We start from the raw sequence: 20,252 nt of genomic DNA, 5'->3' as shown, positions 1-20,252 counted from the left end.
ATTAAAAATTTCTTGTAAGAGATTAATCTTATTCATCACTATTTCCCTACCTACAGAACTATAATGCATGTCTTCTACAGATATTAATATTCTAGCTTTTTTTAATTCAGAGTTTGTAAGATAAAACTGAGTTATGACAAAAATGCTTCTGTGTGAGGTCAATCTCTGACCCTAAACAAACATTGTCAGCGTAACATAAACATTTCACTTGATAAACTTTGAAAAAAATGAGTCATATATACAGTACAAAATAATATACATTTACTGCTTTAGAATTAGAAGAGAGGTATCGCTCAATTTATCATACTTTTGGTCACACACGCCTACTCAAGAGGTCCGTAATAAAGTGGTTGACTGTATAGCCATTTACTTCTATTACTCAATCTGTTGTCCTATCATTCTTTCCCTAGGGGTATAATTAACCAGTTTCCCAGCTCCAAAGCTAATAGGTGTGCACCTCTTTACTGTACTCACGAGGCTGAAGGACACAGCAAAGCAGTGCTCTGTCTAGATGCTACAGATGATCTTCTTTTCACCGGATCAAAAGGTAAGAAAAGATTGGTCAAACTAAAAGAAGAAATGGGTTACACTAAATTCATAGACCTTGGTATCACAACAGCACTGACCCTCTCCTAATTTCAAAGCATCTCAACCACAGGTATAAGGTAGAAGGCATTGAAATTTAAAAAAAAAAGTACCATGACTGCCATCCCCAGTTTTACTGGATCAGACAGCCTGCCATTACAACTGCGATGCCTCATGAGCAAATGATTTGGGCTCATTTCGGCGCTCTCGCAAAACTTATTACAAATTATGCAACTGGCAACCAGGATTCCAAGATTTTTGAAAAAAACAGTGATTAAAGAATGCATCTTTAGCTTACTCTGTGATTGGCTGAAGGGAGCAGGAGGGTCGTTGACTCGCTTCCTATCAGAATAGTAATCCCTGTCCAAAAAGCCATTCTTCCTGAGAACATGAAGTGCTGGATATCTCAGCAGTTCAGGCCGCATCACTGGAGGACACGGATAGGTGACATTTCGGTTGGGACCCTTCATCAGACAGGTCGAAGGACAGGATCCTGAGGAAGGATTCTGACCCGAAACGTTGGCGATACATGTTCTCCAGCGATGTGGCCCGACCCGCTGAGTTACTACAGCACTTTGTGTTCCACACAAGATTGCAGCATTTGCAGTTCCTTGTGTTGCCAAGCCCTTCTTCCTGGGGCCCGTTTTCCTGATTTTCAGGGACCAACACCAAGGCCGATGACCTGTGATCCCTACCACTTGATAGGACTCGCTGTCTATCATCCTCTTTTAGATGCTGGGAGGCCATTGAAAGAAAATGTTGTCCTTCCATTAAATTTGAAAGGATTCTGAAACCCTGACTTTGTCAAGATTTCTTTGCACTCCCTAACACCTTACACTTCCCCAGGTGCATAGGGTCCACAGTTACTGTATTATATCATTTGAGCTGCTGCACCAAGAATTGTTTTTTGGGAAACTCCCACAATTTTCTTTATAAAGTAGAATAATTTGAATTGTTATGTATGCAGGGAATGCTCCACCTGCTAAATGTCTGCTCAACTTTGACTGTCCCTTTCGTAGATTGTATGATGGAAAACTTCACCTTTTGGAATTGAGAGAGTGTTTTTGGAAATCTTTTCCACTCTCCAGTTCCTCTGCCGTTTGTTGCATGTGATGTTCCATAGGTTATCCCCACTCTTTAGTTCTGTTTACTCATCCTGCGACATTGACCCTCACAGTATTTCCAATTTTTCAGCTGTATATCTGTATAATTGTTAACGTACAAAAGAGGTGGCATGCTGACTGCATTTTTTTTTTACAAACTTTTGACAGATCGGACGTGTAAAGTATGGAATCTTGTAACGGGGCAAGAGATCATGTCACTTGGTGGGCATCCTAATAATGTGGTATCAGTCAAGTACTGCAGTTATTCTAGTTTGGTATTTTCTGCTTCTACATCTTATATTAAGGTGTGGGATATCCGGGATTCTGCTAAATGTATCCGAACACTGACGTAAGTATCCATTCTGATCATTATTAAGACTATATTTTAACACGTTGACTTTTAAGTATTTAAAATATTTTTTTGATTGGAAATTCTGTTTTAAATAATTTATAAATACCTTGCTGTCTTGAATATAAATTTGGAGGTACTAATATTCTCTGCAAGATTCTAATGTGTAGTGTTGAATCAATCATGAGATTCTAGACAAATGATTTTAAGTGTTTGCCCAGGTTATTGCATTTTGACAATTTTATCTCGGACCCTGAAGCAAAACCAGAATTGTGCTATGGAGAGGGGAGGGTGGTTAGATCCACAAGCTGTGCCTTCACGTTGCACCTTTTGAAAGTTCGATTGCCAAATGCCAATTTAGTAAAGAAACATACATGGCTATATACAAACAACATAGTGACATTTGAGAATTGAGGTCATCATTTAGACACTGCAGTGCTCCAACATTCAAAACTTTGCAAATTTGTCAGCACCGTTTGCGGCGACTATTTGCATACTTTGGGTATGCAAGCAAAGAATTGTCACATGTGACAAAGTATTCCATTCCAAGTATTGCAGAGCCTCACTGAGCAGACTGTACATTGTTCAGTCAAATTTGTGTTAACATTTAAAGTAAGAGAAGTCCGCAATTTAATGTAGTATGAAATTTTTTTTTTGTTTCTCAGGTCATCGGGCCAGGGGTCGATGGGGGATGTTTGTGCAAACACTAAAAATAGAACAGTTACCATCTCACCTGGAGAAAATCAGATAAACCAAATTGCACTTAACTCCACAGGCATGTTCCTCTATGCTGCTTCTGGTAACTCTGTGCGAATGTGGGATCTCAAAAGGTATTTTATGTTCATTTTAATTCTATATTGTAGTTTTGTCGACAATTTCAACAGAACATTAAATTAAATATCTGTACATTCACTGTAAATAGTGCCATTTTGCATTTCTTCATCTGAAATCGTATCTCCGGTCATCTTTTCAATGTTACTACCCGACTAGTAGAATATTTCTACCAATTTCCGACTTTTTAAGGTTGCTGGAATAATGTTAAATTAGTGCAAAACTAAGTCACAATGAACGTATTCAGTCAAACTTGATTTTTAAAAATCTGTTTTCATGACCTGATGTAGGACGAAGATAAATCAATCAACAAAACATACAGGTTTAAATTATGATTATTAGGTCAACAGTTTTATTTTGCCAGCGAAAAAAGGCAAACAAAATTTTTATCTGTTAGCTGAGAAAAATATTATCTGTCTTCTCCTTGTCAGTGGGAGGCATGTGAATACTGCTTAGAAACATTTTCCCCCAGGTAGTGTGTGCATTTGCAATGATTATGGAGCTTTTTTTTTCTGTTTTAAGGTTTCAATCAACTGGAAAGTTGACTGGACATCTGGGCCCAGTTATGTGCCTTACTGTTGACCAAACTGCAAATGGACAAGATTTGATTATCACTGGGTCCAAAGATCACTACATCAAGGTAATATTTTCTCAATGAAAATAAATCTACAGCAAGCTTTACATTTTTACAACTATTCTTGTAGAATTTGACACAAAATATTGAGCAGATTTTGCTGCCTGCTGGCTAGCAGTTCCAGCGTGTAGAACCAGCTGACAGCATGACCTACTTAACGTCCATGTTGCAGTAGGCACCAAGAGTAAGTCCTGACTCTAGGTTCCTACTGCAACATGGAAGTTGAGAACTAGCAGGATTTCAGGTACAGTAAAACCTCGTTTTTATGGATTTTTTCATAACGGATTTTAGTTATGGCGGCTGGGCCCACCGAACATCACTGTCAGGCCAGACTAACCCACTCTATCCCCAGCCTGTACCACCTCCTCAGCTGCTTCCACACCAGACTGCCTAAACCAGCCCTGGCCGTTCCCACGCATTCTGCACCTGCCCTCCCTGGCCATTTCCAGGCTGGTTGTGCTCCCGCACAGCCAGGCAGGGCTTCCAACGATGGCCCGACTATCTCCTCGGCTGCTTCCACACTGGATCTAGTGCTGCCACCGCAGTCCCACACGGCATACTTGGCCGCTTCCAGGCTGCACCTTCTGCCGCCACCGCCGACCCACACCTGCACTCCAGCCGCTCTCGGGCTGCAATCAATGACTCAGCTGATCCTCACCTCTTTTCCCTCCCCCCACCACTAGAAGGTTGGGGCAGTCCAGGCCCAGTTTCAGACAGAGAGTCTGAAGAAGGGTCCCGACTGGAAACTTTGCCTATTCATGTTCTCCAGAGATGCTGCATGACCCGCTGAATTACTCCAGCACTTTCTGCCCTTTTGAGTATTAACCAGCATCTGCAGTTATCTAATACTTGCACAATGATAATCCATTACTCTGTTCTGGCAGACAATCGGCAATAACAGACACAATTCCCCTCCCCCACTGTGGTCCATTATAACGATGGTTTGTTGTATTGGCAATCTCAACCCTGTAATGGGTGCGGAGTTCAGATTTTCTAAGCTTTTAGGACAGAGTGCACTTTGTATGAACCCAGTAAGTCATTTTTCCTTTATTTTATCTGTGATCATCCCCATTTTACAATTGTAAACTAAATAATCTGTGATGTTCTCAAGGTTTCAAGGTCAGTTTATTGTCACATGTACCAATTAAGGTACAGTGAAATTTGAATTACCATACAGCCATACTAAACAAAAAGCAACAAGATATACAACTACATAATAGTTAAAATAAATATCCACCACAGCGGATTCCACATTCCTCACTAATGGAAGGCAATAAAGTCCAAACGTCATCCTCTTCTCCCGCGGTTGGGGCAGTCGAACCATCCACAGTCGGGGCAATTGAAGCTCCCGCAGCCAGCGGTCGAAGCTCCCGCGTTGGGGCGGTCGAAGCTCCTGCGTCTTGGAGTTCCCAGTCAGTCTCTAACCAGAGACCGCGAGCTCCGCGATGTTAAGGCTCCCACGGTTGAAGCCCCAAAGTCGACCCCCGACAGGCTTCGCGAGCTCCGTGATGTTAAGTCCGCAGGCTCCCACGGTGGAGCTCTCGAAGTCGGTACCCAGCAAAGGCCGCCAACTCCTCGATGTTAGGCCGCAGTGCGGACGGAAGTATGATATGGAAAAAAATTGCATCTCCGTCGAGGTAAGATATTAGAAAGATATTCCCTCAACTCCCCTCCCCCCCCACATAAAACAAGCTAAAGAACAGTAAAAACATACATTAAACACATACAAACAAAACAACAAAAGAGGAAGGGACAGACTGACTGTTGGCGAGGCAGCCATTGCTGTCGCCACCCAGTGGATACCTTTCTTAATCATGTATGTATTATCCTGCACCACTTTCTTTACAGATGTTTGAAGTAACAGAAGGTGCCATTGGCACTGTAAGCCCCACACATAATTTTGAGCCACCACATTATGATGGAATTGAATCGCTCACGATTGTAGGTGACAGCTTGTTCAGTGGATCAAGAGATAACGGAATAAAAAAGTGGGACATGGCCCAGCAAGAGCTCTTCCAGGTATGAATACCGAGCAGCGTTAATGTACGTTGCATGTCCTAATAAAATGAGATAATCTTGATTACTCTGGATGCTTTCAAGAGAGAGTTAGAGCTTTTAAAGGTAGTGGAGTCAAGGGATATGGGGAGAAGGAAGAAACCAGGTATTGATTGTGGATGATCAGCCATGATCACATTGAATGACAATGCTGGCTCGAAGGGCCGAATGGCCTACTCCTGCATCTATTGTCTATTGTCTCTTACCTCTCTTGCTTCAAAAACTCTGATCTCTTTCTCTCCTCCATGATGGTCTGTTTGGTGAGACTACTTCAATATTTCTGAATACCTCTTGGATCAACATCCTTTTCCCAGTAAGGTGCATAGAATCATACAACACAGGACCTTCTCGTTGAAAGTTTTATCCTGTTAGTCCCATTACCTTGCTCCATTTTTTATAACCTTTAATAGTTCCTTTCCAAAGTACTTATCACTTGATTTCATGAGAGACTTAGATTTAGCTCTTACGGCTAAAGGAATCCAGGGATATGGGGGAAAAAGCAGGTATGGGGAACTGATTTTAGATCATCAGCCATGATCATATTGAATGGTGGTGCTGGCTCGAAGGGCCGAATGGCCTACTCCACCTATTTTTTTTTTCTATATTTCTATCACCACTCTAGTCCTCCCTAACCATCAAATCCCAAAACTTCCCTTTCTCTCAAATCCAGGCATTCTCTTTCTAGAATAGAGTGAGATGAGAGTGGTGCTTTCATTCCTATTGTTATATGACCAATTTGAGGAAATTGAATATTTGCAGGTTGTTGTGGGATGGGAAATAATTTTTAAAAACTCTGCTGTGGAAGCTATGTGAAGAAAATGAATGGTGTGATGTACTGCACCAAAGGTCACAGGCCAAGAAGAAGAATGGGTTGGATGGGGCTTTAACAGGGAATTGTGCGAAAAGTAGATTTGGAATTGGAAGATAAGAATAAGGAAACACTAAAACTTCTGTATTGAAACAAATTCATGGATTTGGGGTGCAGATTTTAATGAAGATAGATCCAGTGGGTATTTCGATGGCCAGCATGCAAGTGAGAATTGTTTGTGAACTCCATGAATTGCTGGTATGAGAAAGGAAATGTTATCATGCCAGCTACAAATACTTCATCTGGAGCTCGTTCCATGTACCCAACACCCGTTGTGGATAACATGCCTCCTCGAGTTCCTAATAAATCTTTACCCACGAACCTTAAACCTATGTCCTCTGCTTCTTGATTCTCCTATCCTGCTACTTTTAGTAGCAAAGATTTTCTATTTTAAATAGAAGAAGATTTTTAAATAACAATTAGATACCACAAAAATAAAAGTAGTTTTTAGCTGAAGAGCTTATTGCTAATTATGTTTTTGGAAATGCCTACTCACTGACCAGGGTACAAGTTTTCAGCTTGTCTGCATAGAATTCACCATTGCGCAACTACTGGTTAGACCATAGAAGTTACTACAATACAACCATTAGAGGAGTAAGGTCATTGAAACAAACTTATTGATTTTGGAGTTTAAATCCATATGTGTGCACCCTACATGTTCCTGTCAGATGTCCTCCATGATGATGTGTTTACTCCTCTTATGACATTATTGTTAATTTCAGCCCTTTGTGCCAGCTCATTTAAAAATGAGTTCAAAACTATGTTTATTTACATGTATATAAGAGATTTCAAATTCGAAGTCTTGGCATACTTTTGTTTTTTTTAGCAAGTTCCAAATGCTCACAAGGATTGGGTGTCCGCCTTGGGAATTGTCCCAGGACGGATGTCTCTGCTCAGTGGCTGCAGGGGAGGCATCCTTAAGCTTTGGACTGTAGACAGCTTTTCACCACTTGGAGAGATGAGAGGCCATGACAGTCCCATCAATGCCATTTGTACCAACTCTACTCACATCTTTACTGCTTCAGAGTAAGTACAAACAATGGCTGTGATGATTTCCAGCCCAATCTTTATGATTGTATAGACAATTCAAACTTTAACAAAAATATTCCTTATACAAAGTAATCAAAACATTAATACATTATTTAAACAAACTTTCTTCCAGTGACCAAACAGTGAGAATTTGGAGCACTCGGAGACAATCAGATGGACAGCTGTTGGAAACTGCAGAAATAAACGATGATAACAGCAGCTGAACACTACATAGAGTAAAGCAACATTGGCCATTGGTGTATAGCACTTTTACTGTGATTGGGGAAGCTGTTCTAACTGACCTGAAGGCACCTGGAAGCTTTAGTGTTTAATTGGTTCTGATCAGTCGAATTCATAGCATCTCTTTTCTCTGATAGCATCACAGTACCATCAGAGAAAAGAGCAACTAGATAATATACCTAGCACTTGACTGATTTGTGTTGTGTGAATAGAAATTGTGAAATGCTTTTCATTCTGCAGAGCTATTCTTAATGTATTCAGTCTGCAGTAGCTTTCTGAGCAGTAAGGTTTGCATCAAATAGCATGTCCAGCAAATAGTTCTATGCAGCTAATGGGAATCGTTATGTACTTTGGTATTTTCCCAAAAGGTTTGTGCAGATTTTTTTGATGCTGCAACCATGTCTGTACTTGTATATGGAGTTCATTTCTAGTTGGAAATATTGCTGTTGCATTACTTTAAAGATAGAATTTAGCAATATCTATTTATACAGCAGTATTCTCATTCTAGCAAAAATCTTTGAAGCAGAATTGTCTTGCACTGTTTGTGGCATACTCCCATTATAACATTACTGTGTTGTCATTCACTGTTCAGGCCACACTGTTTATCTCATCAGCCTGCTTTTCTTTCAAGTAAGAGCAAATTGCCTTTGCAGTTGAGTCGTAAAAATGCTGCTGTACGAATATTGAGAAATATGTGCATATGTTGCATTCAGTAACGGTTAATTGGACAATTTCATCTGGAATGGAAATGCACTGTATATAGTGAGTTTGAGATGAAAGTGTTAATTTGTACCTGGTTTATTTCCAGAGATTGTAGAATGTAGATAACTAAATGGGGATATATTTTATTTAACTTTAGAATTTGATTGATAGTGATTTTACCAAGCTTCTGAAATTTTATGTAAATAACCAAGTTGAAACGGATTTAGGTTTTATTTGCTATCTCTCAGGCTGCTTGTAAACAATTAGCCAAATAAAGAAATGTGTGCTCAATTTGTTTAATGTTATGATGTGACATGAATTAAAAGGAAACAGTTGTGCACTCAAGTCCACAAAGTTGCGCAATGTCCTAAACAATGTTTATTTTTCACAGATAGACACACAATGCTGGAATAACTCAGCAGATCCATCAACATCTCTGGATGAATTGGATAGGTGACATTTTGGGTTGGGATCTATTTTTCCGATTGATTGTAGGGGGAAGAGGGAGACGGAAAGACCAGGATAAACCAGGGCCAGCAACAGATGACCTCAAGCAGGTGGTTCCTTGATAGGCCAATTATTGGCTAGGGATGGTGAAATCCCAAAAGGGATTCGTAGTTGCAAACTGTGGAACTAATTAACTGTATTAATTAATTAGGTAGAGGGGTGGGGGGGAGTGTTTGCACAAGTTACTGAAAATTAGAGCACTCAATGTTCATGCTACAGGGTTGTAAGCTTCCCAAGCAAAATCTCAGGTGCTGTTCTTCCAATTTGTGTGTGGCCTCACTCTGGTAATGGAGGAGGCCAGTATGGGGATGGGAAGGGGAGTTATTGGGCATAAGTGTTCAGCAAAATATATGCTTTGTCTTACCAATGTACAGGAGCCCACATCAGGAATACCAGTTGGAGTTGAGGGAGGGGTATAAGGGCAGGTATTGCATTTCCTGTGGTTGCAGGGGAAAGTATCTGGGGGGATTGTTTGGGTGGGATGGGTTGAGTGAACCAAGAAGTTGCAGAAGGAGCGGTCTCCACGAAATACGGAAAGGGGTGGAGATGGGAAGGTGTGATTAATGGTGGGATCACATTGGGGGTGGCGGAAATGTCAGGGGGTGATGTGTTGGGTGCAGAGGCTGGTGGGGTGAAAGGTGAGACCTGGGGAACTGTCTTTGTTGCATCTGGGGGAGGGGGAGCGAGTGCAGAACTATGGAACACAGTTATATGAGGGACCCATCTATGACAGAAGGGGGAAAACCACCTTCATTAAAGAATGAGGACATATCAGATCTGCATCTACAGTTCCTTTTTAATACATTTTATTGATCATGGTCTTTCTTGAATTATGGTGTTGATTAGTTGAGTCACGCAACCAACTTCACAGGTGAAATGAATTGTCCAATAATGAGTTGTCTTTTTCTTGCAAAGTGTATCCAGCAATGAATGGTAATAATTTTTGCATCATTACATTTTCTCAGTATTAGTTTATAGTACAAACGTATGAGAAAATTTGTGTGTGTATGCTTGATTTGGTATTGCGTTTAACAATGATTGGGCATTGCAATTGGCATCTTCATTCATGGATACAGAGGGAACGTTGCTGTGAATTTTCATGCTGATAATTGTTATTCAGTAACTTCTGCCAGCCCCCCCCCCCCTACCTATCCCTCCTTGAACCTGTCACTCACTCTTGCAACGTGGATGATGCAAATCTTGCACTACTGCTCTTCCCTCATCGCCATCCAGAGACCTAAATAGCTCTTTAAGATGAGCCAGAGAATCACAGCACCAACTCCATCTTGTGTACTGCATTCAGTTCTCCTGATGTGACCTCCTTTACATCAGTGAGACCAAATGTAGACAACGTGACTAGTTTACAGAACACATGGGCTCTGGCAGCAATGGCCATCCCAAGCTCCCCACTGCATGCCGTTTCAACTCCCATTCCCATGCGGACCTATCCGTCTGCCAGTGCGAGGCCTGATGCAACTAGAGGAACAACACTTTGCATTCTGCCGGAGCAGTCTACGTCCATCTCTCTGTCATTCTCCAGGTTCCATCTATCTACGATCAATGCATTTCATCCACCAGATCTCCTACCCCATCTGGTTCTCTATGCCCCTCATCTCTCCCTTAACAGTTCCCATTATCACTTTCCTGACATCAGATTCTATAACTGATCACCTTTGTGTACCCACCTATCACCCAGCCACCTGTATCTCCCATCACTCTTCCTCCACAATCTGCTCAATCCTTCACCCCTCCTTGGTCCACCTATCACTTCATGGCCTCTGCCTTGCTCTCCACCCCTCTCAGTACACTGGTTATATTTCCTCTCCACACTCGGTCCTGTTACAGGGTCTTGCTTGACCTGAAACGAGGACATTTCCTGCCCAAATGCTTTTCGACCCATTGAGTTATTTCAACTATTTGATTTTTGTTCAAGATTCCAGCATCTGCTTTCTCTTGTGTCACTATTTAACTTCAAGTTTTCATTGCTGGTTGAGTTCTGAGACACTATCTATAAAAAGGCACCTTCTGAGCATCAATAAAACTTTTCATGGCAATTAATAACTTCACTACTTTTGTCTTTTTACTAGGTAAAGCTCTTTTATAGAGCTTTATTTATACATCAAACTAATTTCATTTAAGCATTCTAAATTGACTATCATTTTGACTACTATATAACCAAGCAAGACAAGGCCTAGTTGTGGACATTAGAATTTGTAAAGGAAAGGGAGCACCCTCAAAATGACAGACAGTAAGTGCAGTAATTTAATGCTGCCAAGTGAAACTCAAACGGAGCAATAATTGTGGGTGTCATTTTAGAGCTTACTGAGTACCGAAGTGTTTGCAATTTTGGGGTGTGATGTTTAATGAGGCTAACTCAATGTTCAACCTTATTGATTATGTTCAACCTAGCTCGGAACAATTGACTTTCTCCCCAAAAGGACAAAAGTGAACCAGAGGCTTTTACAAGTTTTGTTGTCGTAAATCAAAATAACTAGTTTTTTGCCCTCCAGAGTTGTCATTGGTAAGATGTGAACTATGGCTGCTAGTCTTGATTTAGTAATAGCTAATTTGGCTACTGTGGCATCATTGTTGACTGGTGATTTGTGAGTGATGGGCCTTTCTTACATAGAGATTCATAATTAGCATCATAAAAAGTTCATGATTTCATCTCTAGTAAGTATATTTTAATGTATATGTCTGCTGGTTAAATTGTGCTTTGGATATATTTATTTTTTGTAAACAGTGGAATTCACGTCAGATACGAATAGCTATCATGAAAAGACAACTATGAAGAAACATGTTGAAATATGTACTTTTTGTACTAGGCAACAAAAATGATCAATTTCTCCCAATGACCGCGTGGTTTTCTCCGGATGCTCCAGTTTCCTCGCTCACTCCAAAGACGTACAGATTTGTAGGTTAATTGGCTTTGGCAACATTGTAAATTGTCTCCAGCGTGTAGGATAGTGCTAGTGTGCGGGGATTGCTGGTTAGCGTTGACTCGCTGGGCCGAAAGGCCTGTTTCTGTGCTGTATCTCTAAACTAATTTCATGGTTTTCAAAGGAAGCAAGGAGTATATTTAACTATCCAAAATGCTGATTTATACAGTGCCCTCCATAATGTTTGGAACAAAGACCCATCATTTATTTATTTGCCTCTGTACTCCACACTTTGAGATTTGTAATAGAAAAAAGCACATGTGGTTATAGTGTACATTGTCATATTTTATTCAAGGGAAGAGCGTTCACGTCGCGGCCCTGTTTCTACCAATTTTTCCACCACCACAAGAAGCGCAAGACAGACACCGTTGTATGCAGATGCTGAGAAGTGTGTTCAGTTCTGGCTGAACAACTTCTAATCTTGTGTGTGCACTCGATAAGAAGAAGACTTTGCTGCAATAGACCAATTTCACTTGACGCTCTTTTTCTAAGTACCTTAGCAACTGAGATTCCACAACTATTTAGGTTGAGAATACCAAAAAATTGCTACACTCATGAAGCCTTTTATTTTCATCTTGATCAGGAATGGGTAATTCTTTAGTTTGTGACTGATCCCTGGCTCTAGATATCCCAGACTGGAAGCTTTAATCCTGCATTAACCCTGCTGGGATCAGTCAGTTTCATTGAAGCATACTAAATTGCCTCTCACTATTTCTCAACTACAGAAACTATACATCCAGCCTGCTTGATTTCTTAATTGACAAATGCCAGATCCTTCACTGCACTCCTGTTACAAAGAAATCTTTATTTATCGTCCCTTGACACCCCCTCTACATTTTCTTTGCAGAGCTCACACTGTCGTTCAGTTTGGATCATCAGATTTATTTGGGCAGATTTCCCCTTGCATAATTGCTGTAATTTCACACTCCATTGCTGGATTCCAACTGTGATGAGTCCAGTGTTGAAATTAATTGAGAAGTGTTTGGTTTCTCCACAAAATCAATATAAAAGTTCAGCTTGTGGATGATTATTGTGTAATATTTCACTTTTGTTATGGACACCTTCCTCTTTAAAAAAAAAAACGTGATTTTTTTGACATTAGCAAGATTGCATCTCAAAACTGCAGTATTCCCTCAGTATTACACTGAAGTGTTTATCTCAGCTAGAATGGTTATTGAACCCAAAGGCCATCTGACTTAAAAACTAAATATTAACCGAGTCAAGTAGATTGCAAAATTCGCATGTTTCAACTGTTCCATTAATTTTCTTCATATCAATCTTTTGATATTGTTTCAAAAACATTACGGTTGTAAATATTCCTTAAGTTCTGAGATGTGAACTGAATACAAATATGTATTCACATTAAACGTTTTTGATAGAAAAACAAATTGAGAGATCCTGTTTGCAACACAAAAATCTTCAGTCAAGTTTCTGAAAGGCCACTGAAACCTTGAGGCTATTTGTCCTTAAAACATTTCATGCATAATGCAAACATCTGCCCTGAAAAAACAAACAGCTGGCACCATCAGATGTCATTTTCTATTCCAAATAGTAGTGTGGAGAATTTAAGCTTTAAGGATACAACTGTTAATTAGTTACAAATTATTTTACATGCAATTGCCTTGATTTTAAACAAAAATCAAATTGCATCAAAATATAATGTACATCTAGTTCCAGGTTGCCATGTTCAAGAAAAATTACAAATAATTATGCCAATTTTCTTTTTTCCTTAAAGCATTCAACGCTGAGCTGTAGTCTATAAACAACAGCTTGACATATGTGGTTTTATTGTCCAAGCGATCCAGCGAGATTGCATCCTCCGTTGACCTGTTTTGGTGGTAGGCAAATTGTAAGGGGACAAGGTTTTTGTTGAGGTAGGAGTTGATATGCGCCTTAATCAACCGCTCAAAACATTTCTTCACCACGGACGTTAGTCATTGAGGCAATGTCACCTTACTCTTCTTGGGCACCACTACAGATTTTAAGAACATGACCAGGTATGCCATCGGGTCCAAACGCTTTCCGAGAATTCACCCCCCAAAGCAATAAGGAAGGTCTACATGGATTTTTAGGCATATGGTAAAGACCCTCATGCCATCCAGAAGATTAATGGGCCTGACTTATGAGGCGACTGCAGGAGACCTTGCAGTCGCCACATGTTCGCAGGTAGTTGCCAGGGAGTCGCCTTCATGGTCGCGAGGAGTTCCCGCATTCAGGGAACTAGTGGCCTCATTATGGTTGCCGCGAATATTTAAACATGTTGAAAAATTAGCGGCGACTAGAATAAAGCCGCCATGGAGAGCAGCGAGACTTCTTGTGCCGTAGGTGGGCCGTCAGGAGGTCCTAATGGGTTACCGGGAGGTCGGAGGTTCTCGTAGGTTGTAGCCGATGAAGGCCACTGAAAAATCGCAAAGGTGGGACAGGCCCATAGGACACATAGGATCCACAGTGAGCTAGTCACTTAAATTCAGAACTGACTTACTCAAAGAAAGCAGAGATTTATGGTAGAATTCTGGCAGGAGGTCTGTTCTGGAAAACTATGGACCTTTTATGATGTACTAGACTAGTCACACGGGAGGCCTGGTCCCCCAACGCAACCCATTCTCCAACGCAATATTCCACTACTCACCCGTTCCCCCAACGCAAACCAATGCAATATTCTACCACTCACCCATAGCCCCTAACTGCGCAGGCACGGCTCATTTTCTCTCATCCCCGAGCACTCTCTCCCCCTCCTCTTCACGTGAGAGAGGTGTGTAGTGGGAGTGGATGAGGGACGTGTGTGGTGGGGGAGAGGTGTGTATGTGGGTGGGAGGGGAGGCGTGTGGGTGAGGGGGGAAGGGGTGGAGTGAGCTCGGAGAAAAGACGGGAAGAGCCAGAGGAGGGGGGAGGGGATGGGATATCACGGGTGATGGGGAGGAGCCAGCGAGGGGGACCAGAAGGGTTGTAGTTGGAATTGGCAGTGGGGACTCATAGCGGGCGCTAGTGGCGGGTCGTTCTCTGTCGGGATTAGAGTCTCAGCTTTCTGTTTGGTGACATCTCCGACTCCGGGCTTGGCTGCGTCTCTGACGCTGGGCTGCTTTAGGTCCCTCTGAAAATTGTGTCTGGTTGGAAACCTCCACTCGCCATCCTCAGCTCCAGTAAAGACACGATGGCGCAGGAAGGGGCGGACCGTCCCGGTGAGTGACAGGGGAAGAGACTAATCTGCGCGGCGCTGAACGGCAGGAGAAGAGATTGATCTGCGCAGGCACAGTTATAAAGATTTTTTTAAACCTTGCTAACTTTTATGACTTTCAACCGAACGAAACTTGGTGCATCGCAGCATAGGAGAACGGTGAGTGAACTGGCGAAAAATCGTAATGCTATCGCAAACCGTTTTTGCGCAAATAGAAAGACCACACAAAACCGAAAGATAACAAGATCAGAGTTTTAGTTATGTATAGATAGATATAGATATAAATAGATAGATATCAATAACTTGGATGTAAATGTACTGATTGGTAAGTTTCAGATGGCATTGCGATTGATGTTGCAATGACTAAAGATATCACAGTATACAGAGGGATATACATCAGCTAGTGAAATGGATGGAGAAATTGCAAATGGAATTTAATCCGAGCAAGTGTGAGGTGTTGCATTTTGTGAGGTCGAATATAAGGAGAAAGTATACCATTGATGGCAAGACTCCAAACAGTTTTGATGGACAGAGGGATCTTGGGGTACATCCAGACCGTGAAATAGGCAACACAAGTAGATTGAGTGGTTAGAAAATACATACATTTACCTTCATGGGTTTGGGCATTGTGCATAAGACTAGGGTAAACATATTGCAGCTTTATAGGACTTGGGTTACACTGGAATTGGAGAATTGTGTGCATTTCTGGTCGCCCCATTCTCGGAAGGATGTAAAGGCTTTGGTGAAGGTACAGAAGAGGTTTACTCGAATGTGGTGGTGAATTGAGGGTATTAGCTATAAGAAAAGTGGGACAAACATGCAGTGTATTCTCTGGAGCGTTGGACCCTGAGGGCAGACCTGCTAGAAGGAGAGGTTTTCGTAGACGATCAGTAACTTTTACTCGGGAGTCAAGGACAAAAAGGGAATAGCTTTAAGGTGAGAGGGGCACTTTTTTTTACAGGGTGGTGGCCTGGAATACATTGCTGGGTTGGGTGGTGGAGGCAGATGCTATAGTGGCATTTAAGAAGCTTTTGATAGGGACATGAATATGCAGGGATGGAGCAATGTGGATTATGGGCAGGCAGAAGAATTGTTTTTACTTGGCATGATGTTGGTATCGACATTGTGGGCCAAAGGGTCTGTTCCTGTGCTTGTGGTAAGGATAGTGTCCTAAATTGGGGCATGGCTTTGCGGAGGTCAATTTGGGAGAGGCTGTTTACAGGTAAAGGGAGACTGGCAAGTTGGAGGCTGTCATAGTTTGATAGCAAGAGAACAGGGGCAACATGTTTCATCACTGGGTAAAAGATAGGGTAAATGCACCATTTTGTAATCTATCTATTCTTCTCTTGATCTTTTATACACCTCTATAAGATCACCCCTCATCCTCATGTGCTCCAAGGAGTAAAGTCCTAGCCTGGCCTCACTAATGTCTTGTACAACTGTAATCCATCTAAATGCATGTATATCTTATTCCTCAGAATACTGTCTATTAAACTCCCTGAACACGTGAACTCTGAATACAGCCAGGGCACCTACAATTTCTTCTCTAGCTTCCCACAGTATACTCTAATATATCTGATCAGGCCTGGGAGATTTGTCTACCTTCATGCTTGTTAGGACCTTCAGCACCTCTTCATAACTATCTTAAACCTAATAGCAGTGAGGATGCTGGTACCAAAATACTCATCCATGAACACTTCATCCACTTGCTCTTCCTAATTTCCTAAAACTAGATCAAGCATTGCCCTCTCCCGTGTGGGGCCCTCTACATATTGCCTGGGGAAACTTTCCTGAACACAAATTCTGCCATGTCTAAACCTTTTGCACTATGACAGTCCAGGTCAAGATTGAGAAAGTTAATATCCCCTACCATAACAACCTTACAGGTCCTGATGCTGCCTGCAACCTCCTGGCATATTGTCTCTTCTAATTCCCATTTACTACTTGGTGGCCTGTAGCACACTTCCAACAAGGTGATCATCCCTTTCTTATTTCTCAGCTCCACCCTTATAACCTCACTGGATGAACCATCAATAATTTTATCTCTGACCACTGCCATAACATCCTTCATAATCGATAAAGCAACGCCTCTCCTCTCTTACACCCACCTCTATCTCTCCACATGTCGTAAGGTCATCTAGCTGCAACTTCAGTTCACTGACACGGTCTTTAAGGATCTGTACCTGGACACAATTCCCACCGGTATAGTCTTCAGGGATACCAGCAGTTTTCCTGATTTTCCACATCCTGCAGGAGGAGTATTGTACCAATTTACCTGTCATCACCACTGCAACTGAACCAAGAAAGAGAGATAAATATAAAAATAACAAGACTCACAGACAAGTGCAGACTATACCTATCCTCCTATTGGGCTCTGTGACTGAGGGGGAAATCAGGAGGGCAAAAAGGACACACAATGGCGTTGGTAGATCGTTGAAGGAGAAACTTCAGATTTTACAAGCACAGTGGATTGGCAGGGGACAGGATCCAAGGCAGTAACGAGGCAGGTGGGAAGCTAAAAGTTGGAACAGAAGGTAATAACAGTAGGAGCACAGTGTGGAGTGAGAAAGTTGGCTTCAATTTCCATTTATTTCAATGCTAGAGACCTGACGGGTAAGGTAGATGAACTCGGAGCATGGATTGGTCTGTCCAACTGTAACGTGATGTTGTTAAGGAAACCTGACTAAGGGAGGAACGGGACTGGTAGTTTAATGTTCCAGGGTACATGTGCTTATAGATAAGATAGAGGTGGGATGATAAAGGAAGTTAGACAATAGGTGCAGGAGTAGACCATTCAGCCCTTCAAGCCAGCAGCGCCATTCAATGTGATCATGGTTGATCATCCCCAATCAGTACCCCGTTCCTGCCTTCTCCCCATATCCCCTGACTGCTATCTTTAAGAGTCCTATCTAGCTCTGGTTTGAAAGTATCCAGAGAACTGGCCTCCACCACCCTCTGAGGCAGAGAATTCCACAGACTCATAACTGTGAGAAAAAGTGTTTCCTCGTCTCTGTTCTAAATGGCTTACCCCTTTTTCTTAAACAGTGGCCCCTGTTTTCTGGACTCCCCCCAACATCGGGAGCATGTTTCCTGCCCTACGTGTCCAACCCCTGAATAATCATATACGATTCAATAAGAGTTGCTTTATTGTTGAGAACATCACAGCAGTATTCTGAGTGACATGACTGAACGATTGTTCAGTGAGGCTGCAAACCAGAAAGGGAATGAACACCTTTTCAAGATTGTGCTTTAGGCTCTCAAATAAATAATAGGCATTAGAGGAACAAATCTGCTGGGAGATTGCAGTAAACCTAACAAGGTTGGCGTAGGGTATTTTAATTTTCTCTGTATAGTCTGAGATTTGACATAATGATCCTTACTCTATCCTGTCATTCTGTTTGGTACATATGACAATACATCTTTCTTACCCAGTACTTAGATGGTGTGGAATTTATCAAGTGTGTTCAATGAAATTTTCTTCAGGTGACATGCTTGACCTACTCTTCAGGTATTAGGCTGGGCAAGTGACAGAAAAATCAGTGGGTGGGCCTTTAGTGCCCAGAGATCATAGTTTGATCGGCTTTAACATAGTCATGGATAAGCGGTGGCACAGTAGTTCAGCTGGTAGAGCTGCTGCCTCACAGTGCCAGAGACCCAGGTCCAATCCTGACCTCGGGTGCTGTTTTGTGTGGCGTTTGCACATTCTCCCGTAACCACAAAGATTTCCTTCAGGTTCTCTGGCTGGTCCAATTTCTAAATTCTGGAGGAAGTTGTAATTGTGGGTACAACTACAAAGTTAAAATTTATTTGGCAGACAGATGGTACAAAAGGTTCACAGGGATAGGGGCAAACTCGGGCAAATAGGATTTGCTCAGATAGAGTTCTCGGTTAGTAAGGACGAGTTGGGCTTATAGGCCTGTTTTAATGCGTTTATTTAAAGACAGAATCTATCAAAAGGGGAAAAAAGATACTTTTGATATCTTTATGCATAAATGCTGGCATTTAAACAGGATTATTTCAATATGGATTCTGCAACAAGAAAATTAACATTTTTATAAATCTATTAGTGTTAACAAGTTACAGTTGATCACATTTCTTAGAAATAGTATGTTTGTATAGATTGTGTTCTATTCACATTTTATTTTTCTGAAGGAAGTAAATAGTAACTCTTCAAGTCACGACATTTTGACCCAAATTTATCAGAGATGAATGAACTGTGAATTATCTGTATTGAAGTAGTCAAATTGAAGTATTGAAATGGGAACATTTTGATGGAACAAAATTGCTTGTGATTATGCACTCATTTTGATGCCAAGTTGGGTGTGGAAATGGAAGCAGAAATGTGCATGCAGTCCGCTTTGAAAAAAATGATTTTGCAAATATGAATCTGTTCACTTGTTAGATGGGTAAATAATTTAAAAATCAATTTTTCTTTATAAAGAGATTATCTTTCATAACAAATTAACAATTGAACTTTACAATGAATGTAAACCTTGTGCGGTGGGCACGACCTGCGATGTCCAGAAAAACTCATTGTTTCTTGGAATGCTTTGGAGTACTATTAGTTTTATCATCTTGAAGTATATAATTTGGTATTGCATTGGGATTGGAAACATTTGGGCATTCATTGTCAAAGTGTACAGCAGGATATTAGTTTAGTTTAGAGACACAGTGTGGAAACAGCCCACCGAGCCCATGCCAACCGAGTCCATAGTCGAAAGAGGTCTTCAACATGACATTTTTTCAAACTCTCCTAAACTCGCCAATTAGGTCGCCCATGTGGGACAGCCGCTTACTCATTAAATAGGGCTCAAAATTTTTTGAGTGTGAAAGACTAGGGTGAAGCATTCACCATCATCTTCAACGAGCGGGGTTTCACTGTCTGTATACTCTATCACCTACCCCACAGCCAACAATAGACCATTGTGGCCTTCACCGCTCCTTGATCATCATTGCTTTTTGCATATCTTTCATTCATCTGTTCTATTTACCTTCTATATCTCTCGTTTCCCTTGTTCATCAGACTCTGTTTGAAGAAAGGTCTCGACCTGAAACATCACCTATTCATTTTCTCCAGAGATACTACCTGACCAGCTGAGATACTCCACTTTTAGTACCTAGCTTCAGAACTAAATAAATATTGGCTTCCTCCTAAAATACTCATTAGAAAGCCAGGCTACTGAAAGTTTGATTCACTCCAGATTGTACTGTACTAAGAATAACTGAGTACCAGAT

At 41.4% G+C, this 20,252-nt stretch overlaps 1 protein-coding gene across 4 annotated transcripts in view; it reads left to right on the top strand.

Moving 5' to 3' along the window:
- Positions 1-8,687, top strand: part of kif21a (kinesin family member 21A) — a 112,510-nt gene extending 103,823 nt beyond the window's left edge. For all 4 annotated transcript variants that reach the window (XM_055653544.1, XM_055653545.1, XM_055653543.1 and 1 more), the window contains 7 exons: positions 411-547; positions 1,857-2,037; positions 2,703-2,867; positions 3,391-3,508; positions 5,351-5,521; positions 7,252-7,451; positions 7,588-8,687. In XM_055653544.1, coding sequence (XP_055509519.1) covers positions 411-547; positions 1,857-2,037; positions 2,703-2,867; positions 3,391-3,508; positions 5,351-5,521; positions 7,252-7,451; positions 7,588-7,678 — 1,063 coding nt within the window. In that variant the 3' untranslated portion in view covers positions 7,679-8,687. The remainder of the gene's footprint in view (positions 1-410; positions 548-1,856; positions 2,038-2,702; positions 2,868-3,390; positions 3,509-5,350; positions 5,522-7,251; positions 7,452-7,587) is intronic.
- Positions 8,688-20,252: the final 11,565 nt, after the last annotated feature.

The sequence above is a fragment of the Leucoraja erinacea genome, chromosome 22 (genome assembly GCF_028641065.1).
Source record: "Leucoraja erinacea ecotype New England chromosome 22, Leri_hhj_1, whole genome shotgun sequence".
In the NCBI taxonomy this organism is placed as follows: Eukaryota; Metazoa; Chordata; class Chondrichthyes; order Rajiformes; family Rajidae; genus Leucoraja; species Leucoraja erinaceus.
Note: the sequence above shows the minus strand (reverse complement) of the source record. Positions and strands in the feature narration are given on the sequence as shown.